This window comes from Apus apus, unplaced genomic scaffold (assembly GCF_020740795.1).
Source record: "Apus apus isolate bApuApu2 unplaced genomic scaffold, bApuApu2.pri.cur manual_scaffold_34_ctg1, whole genome shotgun sequence".
In the NCBI taxonomy this organism is placed as follows: domain Eukaryota; kingdom Metazoa; phylum Chordata; class Aves; order Apodiformes; family Apodidae; genus Apus; species Apus apus.
In genome coordinates this window covers 197818-225799 of record NW_026248849.1, presented here as the reverse complement: position 1 = coordinate 225799, position 27982 = coordinate 197818, and the positions used below count along the sequence as shown (strand labels likewise).

At 50.6% G+C, this 27982-nt stretch overlaps 4 protein-coding genes across 4 annotated transcripts; 2 read left to right on the top strand and 2 right to left on the bottom strand.

The window, feature by feature from the left end:
• Positions 1 to 2347: 2347 nt before the first annotated feature.
• Positions 2348 to 3298, bottom strand: LOC127396209 (olfactory receptor 14J1-like). The gene has a single exon (XM_051643830.1). It carries the CDS (start codon positions 3296 to 3298, stop codon positions 2348 to 2350), a length of 951 nt encoding a protein of 316 aa, XP_051499790.1.
• Positions 3299 to 13706: 10408 nt separating this feature from the next.
• LOC127396239 (olfactory receptor 14I1-like) lies at positions 13707 to 14084 on the top strand (the record flags this gene model as incomplete). Its single annotated transcript, XM_051643857.1, has 1 exon — positions 13707 to 14084. A coding segment is annotated over exon 1 (378 nt), but the record flags the coding sequence as incomplete, so codon positions are not given.
• Positions 14085 to 14087: 3 nt separating this feature from the next.
• LOC127396208 (olfactory receptor 14J1-like) lies at positions 14088 to 14850 on the top strand (the record flags this gene model as incomplete). Its single annotated transcript, XM_051643828.1, has 2 exons — positions 14088 to 14549; positions 14824 to 14850. Coding segments are annotated over 2 exons (489 nt in total), but the record flags the coding sequence as incomplete, so codon positions are not given.
• A 2955-nt stretch (positions 14851 to 17805) lies between these two features.
• On the bottom strand, positions 17806 to 27982 carry LOC127396207 (olfactory receptor 14J1-like; the record flags this gene model as incomplete). Its single annotated transcript, XM_051643827.1, has 2 exons — positions 17806 to 17862; positions 27521 to 27982. Coding segments are annotated over 2 exons (519 nt in total), but the record flags the coding sequence as incomplete, so codon positions are not given.

Sequence of the window (27982 nt, the reverse complement as noted above, 5' to 3'; positions counted from 1 at the left end):
GTGTGCGAGTGTGAGGAGAGGAGTGTGTGTGTGTGTGTGTGTGTGTGTGTGTGTGTGTGTGTGAGGTGGTGTCACCCCCAGCCTGTCCCCAGGCTCCGTTCCCAGCGGCAGGGTTGGTCGGTGGCCCCTTCTGGCCAGGCAGGACGGCAGGTCCGTGGTGTCGGAGGGGCAGCCTCTCGGCAGCGGGTGCAGCGGCCGCTGGTTTCCCCTCCAGCGGCAGCAACACGGGGAGGGGGCTCCGGCCCCGACCCCAGGGCTCGGGACCCCGGCACGCTCGGCGCTGAGGCTCAGGCTGGACCCGGGGCAGGCAGGCAGGCAGGGTCCCAGCACCAGTGTCCGCAGCAGGGGGGTGTCCCAGGCAGAAAGCGTCCGAACGGGCCTCAGGGAGGAGGGAAGGGCCCACCTGCTGCCCTCGCCCCTTTGATACCCCCTGACCCACCTGTCCAGTCAGTGTCACTGCCCAGAGCCAACGAGCGTCCATCAGCCCCACGTTAGGGCGGTGACTGCCAGGGGCACAGGGTGGCTTGTCGCCCATCCTTTCTGTCCCGGGCCACAGCTGTTGTTTTGGGTTCAGTTGTCCTTGAGAAGCAAGTCTGGTTTAGTCCCTTAGCTGGGGATAATCAGGAGAGGCCTTTGCTGGCTGAAAAGGCATTTTGTTTAGACTGATGTGGGGAAGAAAAGAACAGTTTCCCACAGCAATGTGCAGCTGTCATTTGGAGACAGATGCCCCATTTCATGACTCCTCTGAAGAGCAGGAGGTGGCACCCAGCCCAGTACGGATGGTAGGATGTGGTCAGCAGTAGCAAATTGTCTGTACACACCACAGATGTAGGAAAGAGTACCAACAATGTGATGAGCAAAGATGGTGGTGTCCACAGTCAGAAAGCTGGCCATCAGCTGGGGCAGTATGGTGGATCTGTAGAAGGTCTTCAGGGCAGAAAAATATGCCAAGAAGAAGCTCATGGAGGTGTAAAGATGCTGGTTTGGCACCACTAGCATGATGATGAGAGTTTTCCCAAGCACAAACGTCACACAGGTCATGAGAGACAGAGGAGGAAGAGATTTATCTAGGAGCTGGGAACATTCCTGTTCTGGTTTGGTGGGGTATTTTGGTAGTGCGGGAAGGGGCCCAAGGCTGGCTCTGGCAAGAAGCTGAGAAGCTCCCCCTGCTCCAAACCCAGCCAAGGAGCCATTAGAGGGACAATAGAAAGAACTGAGATAACATCTGAGAAGCACTTAAGGAGGAAGAGCTGTGCTGGAGAGGGAGAGCAATGCTGGTGGATGCTGAGGAAGAAGGGGAAGAGGGTGCCCAAGCAGAAGTTTCCTTGCAACCCATGGGGAGAGGGCAGCTTTCCCCCTGCAGTCATGGAGGAACATGGTGGAACATTCCCTGAAGGCCCCAGGGGGGATGAACTTTGCCAGCAGACTTGGATTTTGTGGCCAGTGGATTTGCTGCCTGTGGACTCTGATTATGCAGCTGTGACTCTGTGGGAAGCCCAGGCTGGAGCAGCTCCGGACCTTGTGGGAAGGACTCGTGAAGGAGAGGTTGGTGGAGGACTCTCTCCCATGGGAGGGACCCCGTGGGGAAGCAGGGAAGGAGGAAGGAGCAGCAGGAACCACCAGCCTGTGAAGTGACTCTAAACCCCATCCCCCTGTGCTGCTGGGGGGAAGGAGGGAGAGAAACCGGGAACAAAGGGATTTGGGCCTGGGAAGAAGGGAGGGGTGGGGTAACATATGCAAGCCCTGCTCTGGGTGAGTCTGTGTCCTGTGTGTGTTTGATTAGTGTGAAATCAAATTATTATTTTTTCCCCAAGATGAGTCTGTTTTGCCCAGGACCTTAATTGGTAAAGAACCCTCCTTGTCCTTTGTCTCAACCCATGAGCTTTGTTCTCCTCATCCCAGAGTGTGTGTGAGGGGAGCTGAGTGAGCGGCCATGGGGCTGTTCCTTTGTTGTTGTGTTGGGCCCAAACCATGACAATTGCCCATTCCATGTATCAGGGACTCCATGACTGTTCCATTTTGCTTTTGGGTCCATCTTTTGCCCTCTAACTTGGCAGGGAACCAATGCCGAAAGGCATTTTTCAGTTTTAGTTGCTTGGGTCTTAGACAGACAAGTCAGTGCAAGATACTTAATTGTTGAGGTAGAAAAGGAATATAGCTCCTTATTTACACTGTTGTTGGGTCAGACTAGTGAGGAAGGTAATGATGCAGAAGTGAGTGTCCACATTTCTTTGTGAAGGGTATTATCAAAAGTAAGCAATCCAGAAAATAAAAAGCTCACCCAAAAAGAATGACAACAACAAAAGATGAAAAAAGCAAGGCCTGTAATGAGTTATAAGTCAAATGATCAGGAAGATGGACACACTAGAAATTCAGGAAAACATTTGGTAATGAGTTTCCACACCGCTTCCTTCAACTCCTTGTTCCTCATGCTGTAGATGAGGGGGTTCAGTGCTGGAGGCACCACTGAGTACAGAACTGCCACCACCAGGTCCAGGGATGGGGAGGAGATGGAGGGGGGCTTCAGGTCGGCAAAGATGCCAGTGCTGATGAACAGAGAGACCACGGCCAGGTGAGGGAGGCAGGTGGAAAAGGCTTTGTGCCTTCCCTGCTGAGAGGGGATCCTCAGCACAGCCCTGAAGATCTGCACATAGGACACCACCATGAAGACAAAACAGCCAAATGCTAAAAAGAGACTAAACACAAGGATCCCAAGTTCCCTGAGGTAGGAGTGTGAGCAGGAGAGCTTGAGGATCTGGGGGATTTCACAGAAGAACTGTCCCAGGGCATTGCCCTGGCAGAGGGGCAGTGAAAATGTACTGGCTGTGTGCAGCAGAGCATTGAGAAACCCAGAGGCCCAGGCAGCTGCTGCCATGTGGACACAAGCTCTGCTGCCCAGGAGGGTCCCGTAGTGCAGGGGTCTGCAGATGGCCACGTAGCGGTCATAGCACATGATGGTGAGAAGGGACCACTCTGCTGAGATGAAGAAGACAAAGAACAAGAGCTGTGCAGCACATCCTGTGTAGGAGATGGCCCTGGTGTCCCAGAGGGAATTGGCCATGGCTTTGGGGAGGGTGGTGGAGATGCAGCCCAGGTCGAGGAGGGAGAGGTTGAGCAGGAAGAAGTACATGGGGGTGTGGAGGTGGTGGTCCCAGGCGATGGTGGTGATGATGAGGCCGTTGCCCAGGAGGGCAGCCAGGTAGATGCCCAGGAAGAGCCAGAAGTGCAGGAGCTGCAGCTCCCGCCTGTCTGCGAATGCCAGGAGGAGGAACTGGCTGATGGAGCTGCTGTTGGACATCCCAGCCCTTTCCTCAGGAGGTGCTGCCAGAGGAGGAAAGCACACTCACAAGTCAGGACAGCCCTGAGCAAATCTCTTCCCATTCCCTCCCTTCACACCCCACCACCTGAAAACAGACATTGTCTCCTTATTTACAGAACCTTCTTGGATCTCCCTGGCTGGAGCTCTGGTCATGTGGGTCAAGTGTGCTGTGAGGAGCTGAGCTCCCAAGGAGCTCTCCCTGCTCCACAGCAGGGGGGAGCTGGGAAAAGTATGTCAGCTTCAAAAATACCCTCTTTTCCTCATCTGTGATCCACTTGTGCATATTCCTGTAGGAGAACCTCCACGAAACTCCTACAGCTGTGGTGCCACCAGCAGAGCTGGCTGGTCCCAAGCCCTCCACCCCAGCATGTCCAGAGAAGCTCAGCTGGGCTGGGCCCAGCGGTTTTGCTGCCCTGGCCACAGCTGCCTGAGAGCTCCTGCAGAATGGGTGTCTGAGCTGCACCTTAGACACCCTTGTCCTTAGGGAGCCTGAGGGGAAGGGCAAGGACAGCACAGGCAGCAGGGCCAGATGGAGAAATGCCCCGATGCTCCCAGAGAGGGAGGACAGGCACCCTGAGGTGGCACTTGGACGCTTCTCCTCCGCAGGGATCAAGCTGCTAAGCAGGTGAGTCAGGCTGAGATCCCAGTGCCTTGGAGCCAGGAGCTCTGCTGTGGAGCAGAGGAGACCAAGGGCTTGCTGCGGGGAAGGGACCTGACTGCAGCTGCTCCTGCTGGAAGCTGTCCCCACCTCTCCTCCCTGGCCCTGCTCACAGCCCCATCCCACCCAGCCTGTGCTCAGCTCTGCCCTGCAGAGCCCTCCTGGCAGCAGGACCCTGCCCAGGGGCAGCTCTGTGCTGGCCACTCCTGAAGAGGAGACCAGATCAGCCCTGGGGAGAGCACAGAGCTGAGGGCAGTGCTTCCTGCAGGCAGAGGAAAGGCTGAAGGCACTTTCTCAGGGGCCTTGACAAACCTGCTCCTCTCTCCCTGCAAAGCTGCAGGAGTCTGGGTCTCCTGTCCAAGCCAGCAGCTCCAGGACTGGTTCCTCCCCCCGCACAGAGGGGCATGCAAAGAGACACTCACCATGCCCAGGGCTGTGAAGATGTCTCCTTCAGCAGCTCTCAGCCCTCCTGCCCCTCCTGCCTGCCTTTATCCTCTCTCCCTGCCTGGCTCCTCTCCCCTGCTGCCTGCAGGCAGTGCCCTCAGCCCCTGCTGGGGCTCCTCTCCACAAGGCAGGCTCAGCTGCACACTCCCAACTTTCTGCAGCATTAATGGGTCCCAGGGAGGACCATTACCAGGAAAGGCTGCACAGGGGCTGCTTAGAGCAGGAACCTGGAAGCACTCATGGCAGGCAGGGAAAGGCCATGGCAAGGTGGCTCTGATGAGCAGTGAAGCTGAAGAAACCTCTCCAGAAGCCAGAGTCAGGTGCAATCTCCAGAGTTTCTGGCAGTGTGAAGGGGTCCCACTGAGGGACATCCCTGACAAAGCTGCCTGGGCTCTGGTGAGAGCAGGAACCTGGAGGCCCTGCTGACAGGCAGGCAAAGGCAAGGACAAGATGGCTCTGAGCTGGAGTCAGCCTGGCTGGGGGAGATGATTCCAAGGTGCAAGCCCTGACCCAGAGGCCCTGGGAGAAGAGATCCTGCCCCTGGTGTGTTTGGTGCTGAGTCCATGATCCTCAGGTGCTGAGGGAAGACTGAACAAAGTGCTCAGGAAGCCAGAAGCAAAACTGAAAGTGCCTTGAAGCAGTGATTGGCCCCACTGGTGGCTATTGCTGACAAAGCCTCCCCAGGGACTCGTTAGAGCAAGTAATTGGAGGCCACTGTAAAAGTAATTAAAAAAACAGTAAAACACGAAAAAAAAGCTTGTTAGTGCTTTGTCATACTTGCTTGTTAGGATGAGGATGGTCTAGCTCGTTAGGGCTAATGACATGAACCTCAGATACTGAGAGAAGCCTGAACAAAAGGAAGGACCCTGAAGCACTCAGGGGTCCCCCTGAGCCTGACAAAGCCTCCCCAGGGCCTCGCTAGAGCAGATCATGGGAGGCCATGAGTGCAGGGAGGCAAAGGCCCTGGGCAGGTGCCTGTCCTGCTGAGAAACCCTTTGCTTTGTTGGATGGAGCAGAAAGGCCAAGCCCTGAGCCCAGGCCCTGGGAAGGCAGATCCTGTCCCTCTCACAGGGCTCAGGGCTCTTCCTGGGGGCAGTGGGGATGAGGGGGAGCAATGACAAGGGAATGGAAATGCTGTGACAGTTTGGGTTTGGATTTTTTATTATTTTTGGTGATATAAATATATTTTTTTGTTATTAGGATTAGGATTATATTTTGTTTCAATCATTAAGCTGTTCTCAACTCAACCCACAAAAGTTCTTTCCTTTTTCCCCCAGTTCTCCTTCCTGTCCCACTGGGAGGAGGCCACGTGAGCGAGGGGCTGTGTCTTGCTGAGTTGCTGGCTGGGGTTAAACCTGAACAGTCCTTTTGATTTGTGGTGCCCAACGTGGGGCTGGAAGGGTTCAGAGAAGGACAGCTCTGATCAGAGCATGGTAAAATGAAGCAGTTATAATTGTTCATTGTATTGGTTTCACAGTCACTGGGCACCGTGTTGGTTGCTTTGCTCTCTGAGCTGTTATGAGAGCTGTGGGATGTCACACCTTCCATGCTTCTGGAGGTGCTGGTGGTCACCTCTGGAGCCTGGCTCAAGGGCATCACTGGGCTGGGCTGTGTGACCCTGATGGTGAGACTGACCTGGGATCCAGAGTCAGCACTGCTGTCACCTCTGTCCTTCAGCTGCAACCTCCTGGAGACTGTTAACAATGACAGTCCTCACCATTTCTCCCCGCTGAACCCATGGATGGAACAGACATCTCTGGCATTCAGGGGCCCTGAAACACCTGCTGCAATCAAACAAGCCCAGCAGTTCCAGCCTCCCTGCTTTGGAGGACAATGGCTGAAAGAGAACTCTGGGGAGGTCTGGCACATGGATCATATCACACTGCCACCAACCACCAAGGCAAGTGCCATGTGCTCACCAAGGTGGAAGGAACCACCGGATGGCTGGAAACATCTCCTGTGTCCCCTGCCACCACCCACACACTGTCCTGGCCTTTGGAAAACAAGTTCTATGTGACATGGTACCCAGCAAGGATGGAGTCAGACTGGGCCAAAGGGCACTGAGTGGGTGTATCACAGCCCCCAGAGGTGCCAGAGGTGATCTATGATAACAAGGGGTTACAGATCCTGGTGACGTTCTGGGCGACACACAAATGCTCCAGAGGTCTGTGCAGGCTGTGCCAGCAGCACATGCCCAGATGTTCTCCTTCAGGGGATGATTTGATGACTACAAAGGACCAACTGTGAGTGAAGTGGCTTTCAAAGCATGACAGTAGGGAGACATGATCTTTGATCCCCATCAGTTCCACACCTCAGCCATGGAAGGAATGACTGAGGGAAGGAATAAGATGCCTGAGAGATGGGAAGGCTGGTGCTGCAGCCATGAAGGGGACACGTCCTGCTAGGAGACAGCAGCAAGAGAGGCAGGACCCACTTGGATGCCACCTGTGGTCTCTCTAGTGTGATCTCATAAAGAGGACATGAGAACCTGAGACAATAAACCCACTGCTGTTCTCCTGAGACGTGTCCAAGGGCTGCTAAATAGAAGGAATGAAGGAGATGGTCCTTCCAGGAAGACTTGAGTCAGACAATGGGACTCATTTCAAAACCAGTCTAGTGACTGGCTGGACCAAAGAGGGGTGGGTGGGTGGTATCTCTCTCTATTTTGGCTTGAACCACATCTGTCTCCCCAAGGCCAGATGTCTGGTTTCAAGGCCTTGCAGCGTGCCTCTAAATAAAGAGAGATCTGTCTGCTGGTTACAGAGACACAGTAGGTGTTGCACCTGATATGTAGAGGTTGTCATCAAAATATACATATGTCCTGGTTTGAGCCAGGATGAAGCCAATTTTCCTTTTATTGAGTTTTTATTTGATTTCCCCTTCAGGAAGCGTTCTTTTAACTAGCAGCAGAGTGTTCCAACCAGCACTGACAACAGTGCAATGTTTCTCTACCTGCTGGGGCTTCAAGGTCGCACCTTCACTCTGCCGGCTCAGACGCTACAGGGAGATCTCTGACCCCCCCGGAGGAGGCTGAGTGAGACAGACAGCAAAACTGGCCAGAGATCTTCCATTCCAGAGAGCTACGTGAGCTCAGGGGAAGCACAGAGATCACACAAGACAACTTCCTTCCTGCTTCTTCTTCCCTTCTCCTCCACCTGTGGCCGGCATCCGGGGAGGACTCCGTCCCTCCCTCCCCGTGGACCCCCAGGCTCCAGCTCTCCTGACCCTCATCACCCTCCGCTTTCTCCAGCAGTTCCGGGATTTTATGGGACTGTTCCCAGCTCAGGAGATGCTGTGGGAGTTGCTGGGGTGGGGGGAGGAGAGAGGCTTTTGCCAGTCTCTGAACATATTTGTATGTAATTGTATATCTTTCTTTTATCATTGATGTTGAATTAACGCTGTGTAGTTGAGTTTTCAATGCAGCCAAGTCTCTGTCTTTTCCTCTCTCTCCCTCCCTACCCGGGTGGCAGGGGAAGGGGATCGAGAGCATTGTTGAGGACCTGAGTCAAATGCTGACAACAGTTTATTGGCGCCCAACGTGGGGCTTGATTTTAAGCCCAGATTACACAGTTTGATTAATTGGGAGTGTTCAAAATTCCATCTCTGATGGGAGGAATCCCTCAGATAGCAATGGGTAACAATTCTGCTGAATTTCCTGATGGATTGAAAACTGAACAGACACTTGAGCAATGAATCTACTGGATCTTTTTCCAAACCTGCAATGGTACATGTGGTGTGCAGCTGAGAGCATTCTGCTCTGTGGAGCTGCTCTTGTGATTGTTTTATGGTTTATTGATAGAACTGTAGCCATAACCAACCATATGATACCGGCCTAGTGATCCTAGGGATTATGATACTGCTCTTTATGGGGGCACTGTGTGTGTACAGTTACAGTACAAGTCCTAGTGGTACAGCTCCTAAAGTGAATGGAACGGTTCATGTTGGTAACAGCAGGAGCTGGTTCAGCTTTGCCTCTCCATTCTCTTTCGAGCTGAATCTCCCAGCTCTTGATGTGAATAGCATTGTTGCAGTGGGGATGCTTCTGCTGAATGTTTATAATGTATTGTGGATGCGTAGGGCAAGATGCTGTTCTACTCACTGCCACTCCCCCACAGGCAATGCTGCTGCCACTGCTGCTGCCAGCTCCACTGCTCCTGATACCACCCCTCGTACTGCTACAAAAACAGCTGCCTCTACAAGTGCTGCTACAAAAACAACTGCTTCTACAAAGATAAAGTCCACTCCCTTTCGAATCAGGCTAGTTCACCCTGTGACCAGGAGCAAGGCAAAGGCAAAACGCTCCTCCCTGAGACAAGCAGAGTTCCTTCAAGCAACAAAAGAGACTGAAACTGAGGAGGCAGAGGATTCTAACTCAGTTGATGGAGCAGGTACCTCTCAAACAGATAACAAATCAGACCACTCTCAAGCAGACAGAACAGCAGGCCCTCCTCAGTCAGATGACGACGATGACCTTGTCCAGCCTTTCTCTATGAAAGAACTGCGCCTCATGAGACAGGACTTCACCTGCACTGATGGTGAGGGAATTCTTCCTTGGCTGCTCTGATGCTTTGATAGTGGGGCTGAAACCTGCAACGTGGATGAGAGAGAAGCCAAGCAGCTGGGATCCCTGGCCAGAGATGCTGGTATAGACAGAGCACTTAGTAATAAGGTGGGAATTACCACCCTGTGGGACCGACTCCTTTCAGCTGTGAGAGAGAGATACCCCCACAAGGGTGACACCGAATGGTGCCGAAGCAGATGTGATGGCCATTGAGATGTCATGGCCATACATCCCATACGAGGCCATATGAAGTACTGAGATCTGAGCAACTAAGTGGCTCATCTTCATGGAGGGTCAAGTCCTTTCTCACGAGGTGCAGTTGCTTTAGAGGAAAAGGTGGGCATGGTCATCACTGTCATCTGCTTGAGAAGGGCCTGCTCCTCCATCTGCTGGAGAATAATCTCCTCCATCACTCTCTTCCTGGTCTTGCAAACTGTCCAGGTGGATTCTGGAGTGTCTTGAGAGAATTTCTGAGCACAGCTGGTAGATGGGCCAGCAAGGGTAACCCTGGAGCCTTCTCCAGGCTGAACACCCCCAACTGTCTCAGCCTGTCTGCAGAGCAGAGGTGCTCTAGCCCTCTGATGTTTGTTGTGGCCTCCTCTGGACTCACTCCAACAGCTCCATGTCCTTCCTGTGCTGGGGGCTGCAGAGCTGGACCCAGCATTGCTGGAGGGGTTTCACCAGAGAAGAGCAGGGGAGGACAATCCCCTCCTTGACCAGCTGGTCACGCTGCTGGTGATGCAGCCCAGGACACAGTTGGCTTTCTGGGCTGCCAGCACGCATTGCCTGCTCATCTCCAGCTTTTCATCCACCAGGAAGTACCCCCAGACCTTTCATCTTGTGGGTGCTCTCAGACCCTTCATCCCCAGCCTCTATTGATACCAGTGGCTGAACAGACCCAGGTGCACTTGGCCGTCTTGAACACTGTGATGTTAAAATGAGCCCACTTCTGGAGCTTGTCCGGGTCCAGCTGGATGGCATCCCATCCCTCTGGTGTATGGACCACATTGAGCCATTGCCCACTACCCTCTGGATCTGACCATCCAACCAATTCCTCATCCCGTGAACTCTCCACACATCCAATCCATCTCTCTCCAATTTAGAGAGAGGGATGTTGTGGGGGATTGTGTCCAAGGCCACATACAAGTCCATGAGGTAACACCTGTAGCTCTTCCCTTGTCCACTGATGAAGTCACTCTACCCCAGAAAGCCCCCAGGTTGGCCAGGCAGGACTTGCCCTTGCTGAAGCCCTGCTGGCTGTCTCCAGTCAGCTCCCTGTCCTCCATGGGCCTTGGCACAGCTTCTAGGAGGATCTGTTCCATGCTCTTCCCAGGCACAGAGGGGAGGCTGAGAGGTCACTAGTTCCCAGGGTCTTCCTCTCTACCCTTCTTCAAAAAGGCTGCAGGAAGGAAGTCTGAAATGCAGAGGAGCAGGCAGGGGCCCTGAGCAGAAAGTCAAGGCAGTGGGAAGCAGCCCAGCCTGACTGAATGGAGAGACCTGGTGTCAATTCAGGGCAAAAAGGAGAGTTTATGGCCCTGGGACAAAGGGGCAGGACAATGAGGGGGACAAGAAAGAGGCTGTGAAGAAGTGCAGGAGGAAAATCAGAATGGCCAAAGACCAATTTGAAATCAACCTGGCTGCAGCTGCAAAAGATGACAAGAAATGCTGCTACAAATATATTAACAACAAAAAGAGGACTGAGGAGAATGTCTGTCATTTACTGGATGTGAGGGGATCAGTGACCAGGGAGGAGGAGAAGGCTGAGGTGCTTCATGCCTTCTTTGCCTCAGCCTTTAGCAGCAGGACCAGTTGCTCACTGGGTACGCAGCCCCCTGAGCTGGAAGGCAGGGATGGGGAGCAGAATGGAGCCCCCATCATCCCAGAGGAGATGGTCAGTGACCTGCTGCACCACTTGGACACACACAAGGCTCTGGGGCCAGATGGACCCACCCAAGGGGGCTGAGGGAGCAGGCAGAAGAGTCGTGCCCTGGTCCTGCCCTTGGCATTGCACAGCTCCACATCCCAGTGCCCCAGGGAGAGCTCTGAGGGGTGAGTGAGGGACAGGATCTCCCTTCCCAGGGGCTGGGGGTCAGGGCTGGCACCTTTGGTGAAGGGGGACAGGGCTTGGTCCTCTGCAGTCATGAAACACACCCAGGGTCACTCAGCCCCAGAGCCACCTTCACCTTCCTCTTCCCCACCTGCCATCCCTGCCTCCTCTTTCCTGCTCTACCCACACCCTGGGGACGCTTCCTCACTCGTGTCCCTCACTGGGACCCATCAGCACTGACAGAAACTTTGCAGTTGGGCTCTGACTTCTGCAGAGGTTTCATCAGCTTCCTCTCCCTGTCTCAGCTTCATGGGCTCAGCAGCAAAGCCACCAGAGGGCTCATTAAGGTTCTGAGCTGGGCTCCTGGGATGGAGGGAGCTGCTGGCAAGTGGGCAGTGCTGCAGAGAGACAGCTCTGCCCAGGAGCAGCTCCTCTGCTTGGCCCAGCAGGGAGAAGGACACTGCCAGGGGGTCTGAGGGAGATGGGCAAGGCAGAGAGAGCTTAAAGGTGCTCAGGACTGGGGGGGAGTGAGAGCTCAGTGGAGGAGACATCTGTGCAGCCCTTGGCACGGTGAGTCTGTGGGTGCAGGGCAAGGTGGGTGCAGTTCCTGGAGGCATCTCCTGCAGCTGGCACAGCCACAGCTTATGGGGTGTGTGAGGTGTGTCAGGGCTTTGGTGTGGGTGGCTCTGGTTGTGCCATTTTGGATCTTGGTGCAGGCAGGGGTGCAGGCAGGGGTGCCCAGGGCTGTTGTCAGAGCAGGGTCCTGCAGCTGAGGGGCTGTGTGCTGGGGCAGGGGCTGTGCTGCCTGCCAGGGGCAGCTCTCAGCCTGCCCGGGGAGCTCCTCAAGGACTGTGGGGAGAAGCTCTGTGCGGAATGAGTCGTCCCTGGCAGGGCAAGGACGGGTCCTTCTGCTTCTGAGAGGGTGCTGTGTGGGTCAGGACTGCTCACAGCTCCAGATCACCCCCAGGGCATTTGCAGAGGGTCCTTCTGAAGCAGCACAGAGAGGCAGCATTTATCTGGGAGAAAAGGAGTCTGTGCTTTGAGTTCTGTACTCTTGGTGAGCTGGGTGGGCAGTGGGAGATGAGAATTGAGCTTTCCACTCTGGAGAAGGCACTGAGACCCCAGAGCTAGTGGGGACTTGTCTGAGCTGCTGCTGAGCCCCTGCACAGCCAGAGCTGCCCCTGGCAGGTCCCTGCTACAAGGGGTGTCTTCCAGGCAGAGCTGAGCACCCGGCGGGTGGGATGGGCTCTGGGAGCCCTGCTAAGGAGGGCACATGGAGACAGAGAAGCAGCTCCAGGCAGCAGAGACAGCTCCAGGCAGCAGAGACATGGGCAGGGAGGGAGAGGGAGCTGCTGCCTGCAAGTCATGGGAGAGGGGATCTGGACACCTTCCTGCCATCCCTGCAGGGCTGATGCCTTCCCAAGAGCAACCCCCTGCTCTCCTCTCCCCCTCTGTAGAACTCCCAGCCCTTCATATCCCTTCAGGACTTAGTCCTGAGTTCCCTTCCCAGACACCTCATCACCACAGAGCAGAAATGCTGGAGTCTCTGACTTTGTGTCCCTGTCCCAACTCTCTCACCAGCAGCACTTTATCATGTTCCCCTCCTGCCCCTCCTGCCCTTGTTCTTCTCCTTCTTCTCCTTGGGGTGGGGGGTGATGATTTGGGTGCAGCTCAGACACTGATGCTGGGTGTCCTGTCCTGCCATTGTGTCCATGGAGGAAAAGCATCCCAATGGCCTGATATCTGGGGCTGTGAGGACTGCAGGGTGTGGGGCTGGGGCTGAGCTGACCCTCCTGTCAGGATACCCCATCTTTGGGATACTGGGCTCTTCCCCTGCAGGGTCCTGCTGAGTGGCACACTGCCCTCCAGAAGGGCACAGCTCTCCTGTGGCACCTCTGTGTTTCCTGGGAGCCCCATGGAGAAGACATGTCCATGCCAAGGCCATGGAAATACTGCTCCTGGTCTGTCTGTGGGCAGCTGCAGTGAGCCCTGTGCCTCCCTGGCTGGGAGGGCAGAGCTGAGATCCTGCTCAGGGAGAATGAGATGGGCTGAGGGGCTGGGAGAGCTGCACTGGACAATCTGACTGCTCTGCTCTCAGCCATGTTCAGTTTCTCCTCAGGAGAACATCTGTGTATGATGGTCCTGCAGCTGAAAGAGGTGCCAGCTCAGGGCAGCTGAGAGCAGGACTGATGGACAGAGTAGCTGTCCTCACTCTGCACTAAGGCACAGTCCCTCTGCTTCTCAGCACCTTCAAGGTTTCACTTGGAGAGCAGTGGAAAGGCCAAGGCTTCTGCCTTAAAAACTTTCCTCATGTGTGGTGGGGAAACTAGAGCAGAAGACACAAACCAAAATCCCCTCAGCTCTGCTCTGCACTCAGGTGAGATAGGAGTGAGAAGGATGAAAAGCTCTTAGATCCCATAAGCGGATCCAACCTGTGGTCGCCCCTTCTTCCTGTTTCCCTGTGGCTGCAGGGCAGGGCTCACTCCTCCAGGGCTCACAGCTCCCTGGTGAACCATCATCCAGAACCGACCAGATTGAACAAAAAGGACCTGCCCAAGGTGTTCAGGAAAGGCAAGAGGCAGCTTGTGGTCTTTTAAGAGTAACTACTAGATTTTTTTGCTTGAACTTCAATTGTTAATTTTTTTGATGGACAGGTCTCCACGCCCAGAGGCAGCAGATGTCCAACAGCAGCTCCATCAGCCAGTTCCTCCTCCTGGCATTCGCAGACAGGCGGGAGCTGCAGCTCCTGCACTTCTGGCTCTTCCTGGGCATCTACCTGGCTGCCCTCCTGGGCAACGGCCTCATCATCACCACCATCGCCTGGGACCACCACCTCCACACCCCCATGTACTTCTTCCTGCTCAACCTCTCCCTCCTCGACCTGGGCTGCATCTCCACCACCCTCCCCAAAGCCATGGCCAATTCCCTCTGGGACACCAGGGCCATCTCCTACTCAGCATGTGCTGCACAGCTCTTCTTCTTTGCCATTTTCATCACAGCAGAGTGGTCCCTTCTCACCATCATGTGCTATGACCGCTACGTGGCCATCTGCAGACCCCTGCACTACGGGACCCTCCTGGGCAGCAGAGCTTGTGTCCACATGGCAGCAGCTGCCTGGGCCTCTGGGTTTCTCAATGCTCTGCTGCACACAGCCAGTACATTTTCACTGCCCCTCTGCCAGGGCAATGCCCTGGGACAGTTCTTCTGTGAAATCCCCCAGATCCTCAAGCTCTCCTGCTCACACTCCTACCTCAGGGAACTTGGGCTTGTTTTACTTAATGCTTGTTTATTCTTTCTGAGCTTTGTCTTCATGGTGGTGTCCTATGTGCAGATCTTCAGGGCTGTGCTGAGGATCCCCTCTCAGCAGGGAAGGCACAAAGCCTTTTCCACCTGCCTCCCTCACCTGGCCGTGGTCTCCCTGTTTATCAGCACTGGTATGTTTGCCTACCTGAAGCCCCCCTCCATCTCCTCCTCATCCCTGGACCTGGTGGTGGCAGTTCTGTACTCAGTGGTGCCTCCAGCAGTGAACCCCCTCATCTACAGCATGAGGAACCAGGAGCTCCAGGATGCTGTGCAGAAACTGGTGACTGGAAGATTTTCGTAAGTGTTCACCTGGTTGTCTTCTTGTGCAAATCACTGCTGATGTACCTCGTTGTATGTCCTGCCCATCTTTGCTAGTTTTTCTGGGGTTTGATTATCAACTTCATAGGGTTTTATTTGCTCTGTTCTTTTTCTGTTGTTGTCCAGAAAGGAATGTCAGTACTTGTGCCCTTTCTAATTCTGTGTCTGTCCAGCTTGTGTCTGACCCAGAGACTGTGTAAATCAGGAGCCGTGCTCTCTGTGTGTTTAAACAGAATCCAGACCTTCCAGCCACTCAGAGATCCTTCCTTGGAGACCTTCTCAGAGCCTCTGTGCAGAGGGGCAGGGTAAGGGCTGCACAACAGCACTGCCAGGGAGCACCAGCACTTGGGCATATCCAAGCTGTTCCCTTCCCACTTTCCCAGGGTTGCAGGCTGCCTGGCACCAGGATCTCCTGAGCATGCCAGCCAGAGAGACACTGCCACTGACCTGCATTGCACAGAGTCATAGAGTGGGCTGGGCTGGAAGGGACCTTGAAGATCAACTAGTTCTATTGTCCTGCATGGACAGCAACACCTCCCACTAGATCAGGTTTCTCCAAGATCCATCCCACTTGCCCTGGAACACTTCCAGGGTTGGGGCAGCAACAGCTTCTCTGGGAAACCTGCACCAGTGTCTCACCACCCTCACAGGAAAGAATTTCTTCCTCAAGTGTAATCCCAATCTCTCTTTTCAGTTTGAAACTCTTCCCTTCTCATCCTGTCACTGCATGGCCCTGAAATAAAGTCCCTCTCCAGCCTTCCTGGAGCCCCCTGGCAGGTGCTCTAAGGTCTCTCTGCAGCCTTCTCTTCTCCAGGTTGATCAACCTCAGCTCTCTCAGACTGTCTCCAGAGCAGAGCTGCTCCAGCCCTCGGATCATCTCTGTGGCCTCCTCTGGACTCACTCTGAGCTCTGGGGAGGCCAGGAGGAGCCTGGAGGAGAGAGATGGGAGGTTGGAGGGAGGGAGCAGGGCTGGCCCTGGGGCTGTCACTTCCTGAGCTGCTGATCTGCTGAGCCTGCCAGATGGAGAGTCCCTGCCCCTGAGCTCCATTTCCTCCTTTCATTCTGCAGGGCCTGCCCAGACTGGGCTGCAGGGAGAGGTGGAGCTGGGAGAGCTGGGGAAGAGCTGGGCTGGGCAGAGTCCCCGAGAGGAAAGCAGCAGGGAACAGCTCCAGTGTGTGAGTGTGCAGGGTGGGGGCACAGCGGCGTGTTCCTGGCCCAGCCAGGCTCCTGGGACAGGCAGGAGCAACCAGCAGGGCAGGCTCTGCTCTGTCTTCACTGGGCAGCCCAGGAAAGCTGCCCCAGGGCCATTGTCACTCAGCAGCCAGAACAACCACCCTCCCCAGCACTGGCCTCTCACCAGATCTATGATAATAGGGACACACCAGAAAGCCCTGAGGAGCTGCCATGCAGTCAGCCCATGTTAAAGAGGCTCTCACAGAGTGCTCCTCCTGTGATAAATGACTCGTTCCCAAGTGGGATCTTTATCCAAATCAGTAATTTATTAAGCGAACGGAAGCAGCAAACAGCGCTGGGCGCGCCGGGAGTCTCTGCTCCACCAAGACGTGCCCCAAATAGTTTCATCTCTCAGTTTTTATCCTTTTTGACTAATACATATGCATTACTATTTCAAGAAAAGGGTAAGCTTATGTTAATGATTTACAAGAATCTGTTTTATACTATTCTCATTGTTTTACAACAAAGCCGGTCTATGCTAAAAAATAACATTAAGATGTTTGCTACATGATACAAAAATCACATGCAGTGCAAGCAGAAGGTGCACAATACAAGAGCAGTAGTCCAAGCAGAAGACACATATTTTGTTACATTATACAAAACAGGCAGCACAAGCAAAGATACTATATACAAAGGATTATTCTTCATGCTGTGACTCTAACATTGTTCTATAAAGGATTATTCTTCACCCTGTGGTTTTCCATGAATCAGGTGAACACATTTTCCATTTTAACACAAATCAGGTAAACACATCTCACAATCCCCCATTTTCTTCTTTTATGCTATTGAATCGTGGTTTTGTTTCCAATCGTGCTAATATCTGCTGAATTGGCATCAGTTCCCAATCTCCCTTTGTATTCAATATCATTAGAGAATGTGTCTCCTCTTTTCCTGGTTCCAAGTCGATGGGTAGTACAGATATTTGCATCCCTTGAATGATTGAAGCCCGTATGAGCCCGTTGAAACAAGGTATCAAACACTGAATTATTAACAATCCTGCACATAATTCGAGTATAATTATTCCAATTTTGGTCAAACAGTTTTCTCCCATGAATTTTTCCCAAGAAAATCCTCCTAAGTTAATTCCGTTCCAAGTTTGAACTGGAACCTGTGCAATCTTTTTCATTTCTTTTACAAGTTCATTTCCAGCCTTTCTTTCATCATCAGTTTCTAAGCAACAATTACTAAGTTTGAATTTTTCACAAACTCTCCCCTCCTGTGCTAACAAGTAATCCAAAGCTAAACGGTTCTGATACAACGCAGTTCTCATTTTAGTATTTTGCTTGGCGATTAATCCTAGTGCCTCCCCAGTTTTGTTTACAACTATTTCTACTACAGCTTGTAACCTTATTATCCGATTAAGCATGTATATTGGGGCCCTGTAACTCCATGACCCGTCCTTGGCCCATGTGGCTGGATCATAATAGGCCATGATTCTCTCAGGTGGCCATTCATTATCTTTCCAATTCCCAATTTGTAAATTTCGCTCATAGCGGTTTTTTCTTAACTCATCGGCTTCTGCACATACTTGGACTCCTAGCCGTTCACCCCGATTTATGGGTAACAGGAAAAAACTGGGTCTTATAGTTCCTAACACACAGGATCCTGTCCAGTTTTTTGGCAAAAATGCATAAGCTAATTTGCCACAAATCCAATAATGTCCTTCAGGAGTTGACCAACCATTTGGTATATTCGTTCCATTGGTCCAATTCTTAGATTGACCATTCATCTCTAGTGGGCTTCCCCACCGGTCCCAATCCTTTTGAGTTTCATTCCACAAGTAACCTCCTTCACATTCCAGGTCACCTACTTGTTTTCCATCATTCCTTAAATTTTGCCATCAACTTCTTCCAATTATACTTGTTTGAAGTACCCATTGTTCTTTCCTGTTTCCCTTTTCTACTGTTCTCCATCTGTTTGGATCACTTATATTGCTTTCCATAGCCTCCCATGGCCATCGTTCTCCTCGATTTGTTCCACTGCAAACATAGCAATTGGTTACATTTAATGATTTAGCAATGTTTTCAGCAAGATTTACAAATAAATTTTTGGCTACGGTGGGAATTTCATATTTTACTCCTGTTTCTAGTTCATGACAAAAAGGAGTGAAACAATAACCGGTGTTGTATTAACTCTCTAGATTTTTCTTTAATTGTTATCTGTAAAACAGCACCTGGATCTTCTCCAGGTCCATAATTCAGTATTCCAGTTTTCACCTCTTGTTGTTTCCATTTTTCTGGACTCCAAATAGTTAGATTAACAGGGTTACAAGAATGAGCTGTACAATTGGAGTGGATTATTCCTTTTGCTGTTTCTGCTTCTAATCCGGTACCTTTACCTTGTCGAGGCCATCTCCAGCTAGGAGCTGTACTCCAACAGGCACAACTCCACCCGGTAGCACAACAGTAATAGCTCCTGGCAGTCTCTTCCACCTCACTGTGATAGCAGTTGGTGGGTAGTGACGACTCAGGTTTAACACATACATATTTTTCACTCTGACTATAATATTTCCTCCAACCCATGTTCCCGCAGTTAGTGTATGGGTCACCATCAATAGCGTCACATGCATCAAAAGACACTCAGACAGGTGTAGTCAGATTCCCAATCACCTTACTTGATCCTATCAATCTCCCATTCTGGTAATTTGTTCTAATCTCCACCCAATATTGATAGGGGAGTTCTTTTGGATCATAGCATATAGTCCTGTTTCCTTCTTCGCATAAAGCATACTGGGGCTCGTTATGAATACAGTGTCCTAATTTTTGACCTTTACAGTCATAGATAGTATGATACACCAAAGTTTGAGAGCTTACCCGTCCCCCTTTAGTAGTAACTACACATTGAGTGCAGTTGGTCACTGTAGTTAGGGCTAAAGAACTCACCCAAACAGGACTAGCAGAGGTCCGGTAAGGGCCATAGTGGTCGGCGGTCACAGCCCGAAGGGGTTGCAGCCCTTGGCAGACCTTTTAAGCTGCACCACCGGTTCCCTACCCGGTCTTGCTCTCTTGTCTGTCTTTTGTCTTAAGGGGTGGCTTTTTCTGAACACTCGCAGGGTTTTCGGGTTAGCTCCTTCCAATTTGTATGTTGGTTTTGCCCTTAATTTAAACTAGTTGTCCTCCAAATTTTTGCCTACAATAATTTAGAGTCATATTCCAATTTCGTTCAAATACTTCCCAATTCTCTGGTATTCTCAGAACTGGGCCTTCGTTTATATGAAATACATGACCAATATTGGTGACATATTTGACATTTACACATAACCCATCCTAAATGGTTCAACTTTGGGTGTTTAATACATGGAATGTGAGTTGGTATTGGAGGATCACAATATTGTCCTTTTCTAAATCACAAGCTAAAGCATAGGTTACAGATGATGGTACAGTCCTATAAAGTCCTGCCCCTCCTGTCTGAGGGGGTAAGGCCCGATCTCTCCAGGAAATACATTGAACTTGTCTTAGTGTTTCCTCTGACTGTATGGTGAACCAGGAGTATAAACTTGATGTCTCTTTAGTTTGTCGTGGGAACAGTTCTCCATATTCCTCTTCATCCGAAAAGTTCATAGAAGATCTTTTACTCGTGATACGTGGGTCCATCCTTTTTCAGAAGTCCATCACCTTTGCCTAAATATGGCAGTCCAAACAGCATTTCATGAGGTGACACCCCTATGGCTTTGTGAGGAGCAGTCCTGATTCTTAGCAGAACAATGGGTAGACTCCATGTTCTATCCAACTTATCCAATATATAGTAGCCAAGACACAGTTTATAACTATTTTATCTCTAGACGGTGTTAAACACATTCGTGCAGTTTACCAACCAAAACCATCAATGGTAACGATTCTATGAGCAAACGCTATTTTACAGATTCCCTATCATGTGTTTTATAGTTTGCTTTTGCACAGTTAGCTTAAAAACTATAACTATCTACAAAGCAACAAACAAACAAACAAAAACAAACAACTGAGCTGCACAGGCGCCTTGATGGGACGAGGGCGTGGACATCCTTTATCCTTCTGCGTGGCCGGACCAGCGCAGGCACAGACAGACCAGCTCGGGCCAGGCCAGCGCGCTGCACCTCTGCACATCGCACCCATCGCACCCCAGGATACCAGACCTGGACACAAAGGACCAGCCATAAGCAGCTTCGAGATTCTATGAGATAACATGAAGGCCTTGCAAAACAGTGTCCAGGGGTTTATGGAAAAACAAACTGTAATCCTGGAAGGTGCCGTACATGCCTACCTCATCATGCTTACTGTTCTTATTATCATTTTTTGTGGTTTTATTTTGTATGTGCTCTGGCCTTGTAATCATTTGCATGAATATGTAGTCGTCTGTGTCTCTGGTTGCGTGGAATATGTAGTCGTTTCTGTACACGGTCATCTTCATCCCCTGAAAATACTGAAACTATTCCTTCTAACTCTTCCCAGCCACAGCCGCCGGTCCTGGCCTGGGATCTTCCAGCTTTGTATTGTTAACTGTTAATGTTAGAGGTTAAGAAATTGTTAATTGTTAATGTTGATTGTTAAGAAATTGTTAATTGTTAATGTTGATTGTTAGTTGTTATAATTGATAGTTTTACAGTTCCTTTCTGCTATCACTGTGGACAGAAAACACCGATTGGAGTTGGACTGTTACAGCCGAAGGACTAAGTTTTCCTTGGGACTTATACCAGAAAACACCAGTTGGAGTTGGACTGTTACAGCCAAAGGAGACATCATTGACCCGAGGAGAGTGGTAGCAGAGAAAAAAAAATATCTGGACTTTTGGGGACTTTAGGTTGAGGGTGTTTGTTACACTAATAAAAATTTGCTGTGCAGGTGATATCTGACCTCGTTTGCATCTTAATTTCACCATTTAGGATCATCTTTAAACCTTTTCTCAGGTCCTGCCCCACAACAAAGTGTGCAGCTGCCGTGCAGGTTGTCCCAGGAGAGCAAAGGCAGAATCCAGCCACAGCAGCCTCCCACTGCGGTGAAAGCAAGGGGGTTCTGCCCGATCTCTCCTAAGACCGCACACCAAGGGATCTATTCCAGCCTCATCTTGTTCTGTTATAACCACACCTTCTGAGTGTGTTCTGATTTGCAAGCCCAATTGTATAATCATGTCCCTGCCCAGTAAGTTACCACCTGCCTCAGGAACATACAGCAACTGTCCCCAGGCTTTTCTCCTAAAAAGTTTAACAATTTAATGGTGGCTTCTCGGGTCCCCTCTTCACTATTTCCTGCGATTAATAAATCATCCACATATTGCAATAATTTTGCCTCCTTGGGTAATAGGAAATCTTGTAAAAATTTTTTTTCTGAAGTTTGTCCAAATAAACTGGGTGATTATGTAAACCCCTGTGGTAATACAGTCCATCTTAGTTGTTGTTTTGTCCCATTTTGGGATCCTCCCACTCAAAGGCAAAATAATCCCTGGATCCCTCATCCAAAGGACAGGCCCAAAAAGCATCCTTTAAATCTATTACACTCTACCAAGTGTATTTGGGGGATACATGACTCAGTAAAGTATTAGGATTTGCTACCGCAGGAAACTTTGTGATTGTTCGCTGATTCACAGCTCTTAGGTCTTGTACCATCCTAGATGACCCATCTGGTTTCCTCACAGGGAGAATGGGTGTATTATGAGGTGACATACATGGTTTTAAAATTCCCTTTTTCCAAAAGTCTTTAATTTAATCTGCAATTTGTCCCCTTGACTGAATGCTCAAGTTTAATTTCTCTTTTAACTAGCAACAGTGTCCTAGCTAGAGCTGATAAGACACTGGAATGTTTCTCTAACTGCTGGGTCTCCAAGGTCGCACCTTCACTCTGCCGGCTCAGACGCTACAGGGAGATCTCTGACCCCCCCGGAGGAGGCTGAGTGAGACAGACAGCAAAACTGGCCAGAGATCTTCCATTCCAGAGAGCTACGTGAGCCCAGAGGAAGGTCAGTGATCCCAGAAGACAACTTCCTTCCTGCTTCTTCTTCTCTTCTTTTCTATCCATGGCCGGCGTCCAGGGAGGACCCCGTCCATCCACCACCGCCGACCCCCAGGCTCGAGCTCTCCTGACCCCATCACCCCCTACTCCTCTCCAGCAGTTAGCACAGCAGGAGACGCCGGGGAGGGGGGAGGCGAGGTGAGAGGCCTCTGCCCACACCCGAACACATTCACACACAATTGTACACATCCTCCCCATCACTAGTGTTCAACCAAAGCTGTGTACATACAACTTTTCCCTTTTTCTCTCCTAACGGCTTTGTCTCTTCTAACTTAAGACTCTCTGGGCTTCTCTAAGTAACTCCTCTAATCCTCTTTCTTGTCAATCCTCGAGTTTTTCTAATTTCCTTTTTATATCTCCCCATGATTTAGCTACAAATTGTGTCCTAAGAAGTGCAGTTCCAGCCACTGTATTTGGATCAATTCCAGAATACATTTGTAGGCTTTTTCTCAGCCTTTCTAACCATTTTGTTGGAGATTCATCTTTTCCTTGTTGTTCATTAAATGCTTTATTAATATTTTGTCCTCGAGGGGCCGCTTCCCTTATTCCTTGTATGATTGGTGTTCTGAAATCTCTCATATCCTGTCTCCCTTGGAGTTGTTGATGATCCCAGTGGGGATACACATTTGGCCACTTCTGGTCTCCCAGGAGTCCTGCCTGATTCTGTCTTTCCCAAATTCTCATCCCAGCCTGTCTAATCATCTCTCTCTCTTCAGCAGTAAATAATATTCCTAAAATGGATTGTATTTCTTCCCAAGTATAAGTATTGGGACCTAGGAATTGATCCAGTTTTTCAGATACTCCAAGGGGATCATCTAATAGGGTCCCCATTTCCTTCCTAAAATTTCTTACATCTGTAGTATTTAACGGGGCTACCACAAACCCGATGCCTCCTTGATTGCCTCCGAGAGGGACTTCTCATAAGGGGTACAGAGAAGCCTCCTCAGCTACAGCAGTCTTACTTCTTGTACATGAGCCGGGGGTTGCTCTAACTCCGGTGCTGGTGCAGCTGCTGCAGCCACGGGAGGGGGGGTCGCTGCCGGAGGTGGATTGTTAACATACGGAGGAAGTAAATTGTCCAGCGGCTCCCAGTTATCTTTTTCTTTCCCCTCTTTGTTTTTATCTTTTTCTTTTTCCTTAAACTCCTCCTCTGTTTTTAATGTTCATATTGAAGCCGGAAAAGGGGATGAAGCCCTGATCCATAATCTTGCACAATCACTCTCCTGCTGATTAAAAAGTTTCCTTTGTGTTAACATATATATTTAAAGCTTAGCATATCCAGTCCTTAAAAGATCCAAAAACAGGCCAAAAGATTTGTGGTCTTAAAGGTTTCTTTGGCCATTTAACTATGCAATATTGCACCAAGTGTAATTCGTTGTTCTCTTTTGTTTTGTTTTGTTTTTCTTTTTCTGGGGCCCCTTTCATCCCAATTTCTAACCATTATCCAGTAGTTTGCTCCCTTTTTTCTGGTCCTAGGAACTTTACCGTGGCAATTCCTCCAGCCCTTGATCACCAGTAAGAGTGTCCTGCAGGGGGTCTAGGACCTGTCACCCACCCACGAATACCACAAGAATCGCTTCAGTCCTTCACCGGCCAAGTCCCTGGCGGGAGATTGGAACCGCGGCTGGAAGAGCTGTTCAGGTTCAGGATGGCGTTAGTCCCGACCTGACCCGATCAGGAGCTACCAAACAGTGGGGTGCCCCTCCTAGATCAAGTCAGAATTCAGGAACTGAGAACATCCCGGACGAGCCCCCAGCTGTGATAAATGACTCGTTCCCAAGTGGGATCTTTATCCAGATCAGTAATTTATTAAGCGAACGGAAGCAGCAAACAGCGCTGGGTGCGCCGGGAGTCTCTGCTCCACCAAGACGTGCCCCAAACAGTTTCATCTCTCAGGTTTTATCCTTTTTGACTAATACATATGCATTACTATTTCGAGAAAACAGTCGGCTTATGTTAACGATTTACAAGAATCTGTTTTATACTATCCTCATTGTTTTACAACAAAGCCGGTCTATGCTAAAAAGTAACTTTAAGATGTTTGCCCAATGTCTGCTACATAATACAAAAATCTCATGCAATGAAAGCAGAAGATACAAATTTTGTTGCACTATACAAAAGCAGGCAGCACAAGCAAAGATACTATACACAAAGGATTATTCTTCATTCTATGACTCTAACATTGTTCCATAAAAGATTGTTCTTCACCCTGTGATTTTCCATTTTAACACGAACCAGGTGAACACATCTCACAGTGAGGGAGGGGATTCTGCCCCTCTGCTGTGCTCTGGTGAGACCCCACCTGGGGTACTGAGAGCAGCTCTGGAGCCCTCAGCACAGGGAAGACATGGAGCTGCTGGAGACGGTCCAGAGAAGGCCACAAAGATGATCCAAGGGCTGGAGCAGCTCTGCTAAGAAGACAGGCTGAGGGAGTTGGGGGTGTTCAGCCTGGAGAAGAGAAGGCTCTGGGGAGATATTAGAGCACCTTCCAGTGCCTGAAGGGGCTCCAGGAAAGCTGGGGAGGGGCTTTTGATGAGAGAAGATAGTGGTAGGAAAAGGGGCAATGGTTTTAATCTGAGAGAGGGGAGATTTAGTGAGATATTAGAAAGAAATTCTTCACTCTAAGGGTGATAAGGAACTGGAATGGGTTGTCCAGGGAGGCTGTTGATGCCTCATTCCTGGAGGTTTTTAAGGCCAGGTTGGATGAGGATTTGTGAAGCCTGGTATAGTGGTAGGGTGCCCAGTTCATGGCACGGGGGTTGGAATTTGCTGATCTTTAAGGTCCCTTCCAACCTTAATGATTCTATAATTCTTTGCAGACAGTAAAACCCCCTGTACAGCCTGCTCTAGGTGAACCTCCTCTGGCAGGGGGGCTGGACTAGATGGTTTCTAGATGATCTTCCAACTCTAACAATTCTGTGATTCTGTGATCTCTGTGCCCTCCCACACAAAGACCCCATCTCTGCTCACACTTTCCTCCCTGGCCCTTGCTTTGCTTCCTTTGTACCTTCATTTGGTGTTTCTGAGCTTGTCACCATGGGCATTCCTAACTTGGCCACAAGTTGAATCACCTAAGATATGTAGTGTTCTGCAATTCCTCATGCTCTGATCTTGCCAGAGGCCCCCCATGTCAGGGTGAGCCACCTGTACACACACATTAACAGGGGTCCAAACACAGCTTCACTCCTGGGGGACTTCAAAAAACTCTGGGATTCGGTCAGAAGAAACCTCACAGAGTTTTACCCAGAGAAGCAGTCAGTCCTTTGCCAGGGGCAGAATCATCCCCAGAATGAGGGCTGGCTGAGAGCTGAGCAACTCAGCAGTGACCCTGAGAAGAAGGGCCTGGGCATTCCAGGAGTGTCCCAGGAGCCAGTGGTGTGTGCTCAGAGTTATAAGGCCAGTTGCAAATAGGGCAGCAGAGTGACTGCATCATTGGGAAGGGAAGAGCCATGGGTGTCACCTCCCTGGATTGTGTGAGGCCCTTGACGTGACCCCTCAAAACATCCTTCTCTCTAACCTGGAGAGAGAAGGGTTTGATGTGTGGACTGCTCAGTGGATGAGGAATGGGTGAGAAGGTCAGATCCAGAGGGCAGTGGTGAATGGCTCAGTGTCCAGATGGAGATGGTGACAAGTGTTCCTCAGGGGTCCGTCCTGGGACCAGTCCTGGTTAATATCTGTATCAATGACCTAGAGAGCTGAGTGGTGCAAGTGACATGGCTGGGGGACAGGATGCCATGCAGAGCAGCTGATTTGGGTTCCTGGACAGCCAAGGACTCAGAGCAAGTGTTAGGAACTTTAATGATGGATCAAGAGGAAACAAAGCAGGTCCGTGTCTCAGTTGTAGCAACACAAGTGCAAACATGTCTGCAGAAACAAAACCATGGATGACAATAACAACAGCAGTAATGAGATATAAAATAATAATACTAATAATAAATAAAACAACAACAAACAGAGTAGAATACCCAAAAAATCTAAAAACAAAAACCAAAAAATAAACAAACAAAAAGTGTGCAATGACATAAAATGGAATCACTTCTGGAAAGAGGCTTTAAATCTGTCACACTTGAACAATGAATCATAGAATCATAGAATCCTAGGGGTTGGAAGGGATCTTGAAAGATCATCCAGTCCAACCCCCCTGCCAGAGCAGGGTCACCTAGAGTACATCACACAGGAAGGCGTCCAGGCGGGTTTTGAATGTCTCCAGTGAAGAAGACTCCACAACCTCTCTGGGCAGCCTGTTCCAGTGCTCTGTCACTCTCACAGTAAAAAAAATTGTTTTCTGATATTCACCTTAAACCTCCTATGCTCCAATTTGCATCCATTACTCATTGTCCTATCACTGGTCATCACTGAAAAAAGCTTAACTCCATCTTCTTGACACTCACCCTTTACGTATTTGTAAACATTGATGAGGTCACCCCTCAGTCTCCTTTTCTCCAGACTAAAGAGACCCAGCTCCCTCAGCCTTTCCTCATAAGGGAGATGTTCCACTCCCTTCATCATCTTTGTGGCTCTGCGCTGGACTCTTTCAAGCACTTCCCTGTCCTTTAACTGAGGGGCCCAGAACTGGACACAACACTCCAGATGCGGCCTCACCAATGCAGAATAGAGGGGGAGGAGAACCTCTCTTGACCTACTAACCACACCCTTTCTAATGCACCCCAGGATGCCATTGGCCTTCTTAGCCACAAGGGCACATTGCTGGCTCATGGTCATCCTCCTGTCCACCAGGACCCCCAGATCCCTTTCACCTACACTGCTCTCCAGCAGCTCAGCCCCCAACCTGTACTGGTGCATGACATTTTTCTTCCCCAAATGCAAAACTCTACACTTGCCCTTGTTAAACTTCATCAGGTTTTTCCCCGCCCAAGTCTCCAGCCTGTCTAGGTCTCTCTGAATGGCAGCACAGCCTTCTGGTGTGTCAGCCACTCCTCCCAGCTTGGTGTCATCAGCAAACTTGCTGAGGGTACATTCTGTACCCTCATCCAGGTCGTTGATGAAGATGTTGAACAACACCGGTCCCAGTACCGACCCCTGAGGGACTCCACTAGTCACAGGCCTCCAACTAGATTCTGCCCCATTGACTACAACTCTCTGACTTCTTCCTTTCAACCAGTTCTTGATCCACCTCACTGCCTGATCATCAAACCCATACTTGATCAACTTATCTACAAGGATGCTGTGGGAGATGGTGTCAAATGCTTTACTGAAATCAAGATAGACCACATCCACCGCTCTACCATCATCCATCCACCTAGTAATTTCCTCATAGAAGGCTATGAGGTTAGTCAAACATGACTTACCCTTGGTAAAACCATGTTGACTGCTCTTGATGACCCCCATCTCCTTGATATGTCTAGAAATAGTGCCAAGGACAAGTTGTTCCATCACCTTTCCAGGGATGGAGGTGAGGCTGACCGGTCTATAGTTACCCGGGTCCTCCTTCTTGCCCTTCTTGTAGACTGGAGTGACATTTGCTATCCTCCAGTCCTCAGGCACCTCTCCTGTTACCCATGACTTACCGATGATGATGGAGAGTGGCCTAGCAATGACCTCCGCCAGCTCCCTCAGCACCCTTGGAAGAAATCACTTTCCTGAGGGCATCCTTGAGCTCCTGGTTCCTCATGCTGTAGATGAGGGGGTTCACTGCTGGAGGCACCACTGAGTACAGAACTGCCACCACCAGGTCCAGGGATGGGGAGGAGATGGAGGGGGGCTTCAGGTAGGCAAATGCACCAGTGCTGACGACCAGGGAGACCACGGCCAGGTGAGGGAGGCAGGTGGAAAAGGCTTTGTGCCTTCCCTGCTGAGAGGGGATCCTCAGCACAGCCCTGAAGATCTGCACATAGGACACCACCATGAAGACAAAACAGAGAAATACTAAGATGATACCAACAGCAAGAAGCCCAACTTCCCTGAGGTAGGAGTGTGAGCAGGAGAGCTTGAGGATCTGGGGGATTTCACAGAAGAACTGTCCCAGGGCATTGCCCTGGCAGAGGGGCAGTGAAAATGTACTGACTGTGTGCAGCAGAGAATAAAGAAACCCAGAGGCCCAGGCAGCTGCTGCCATGTGGACACAAGCTCTGCTGCCCAGGAGGGTCCCGTAGTGCAG

What these genes read in the sequence shown, in the direction of transcription:
- LOC127396209 (XM_051643830.1), bottom strand. Translation starts at nt 3,298, where the DNA reads ATGTCCAACAGCAGCTCCATCAGCCAGTTCCTCCTCCTGGCATTCGCA.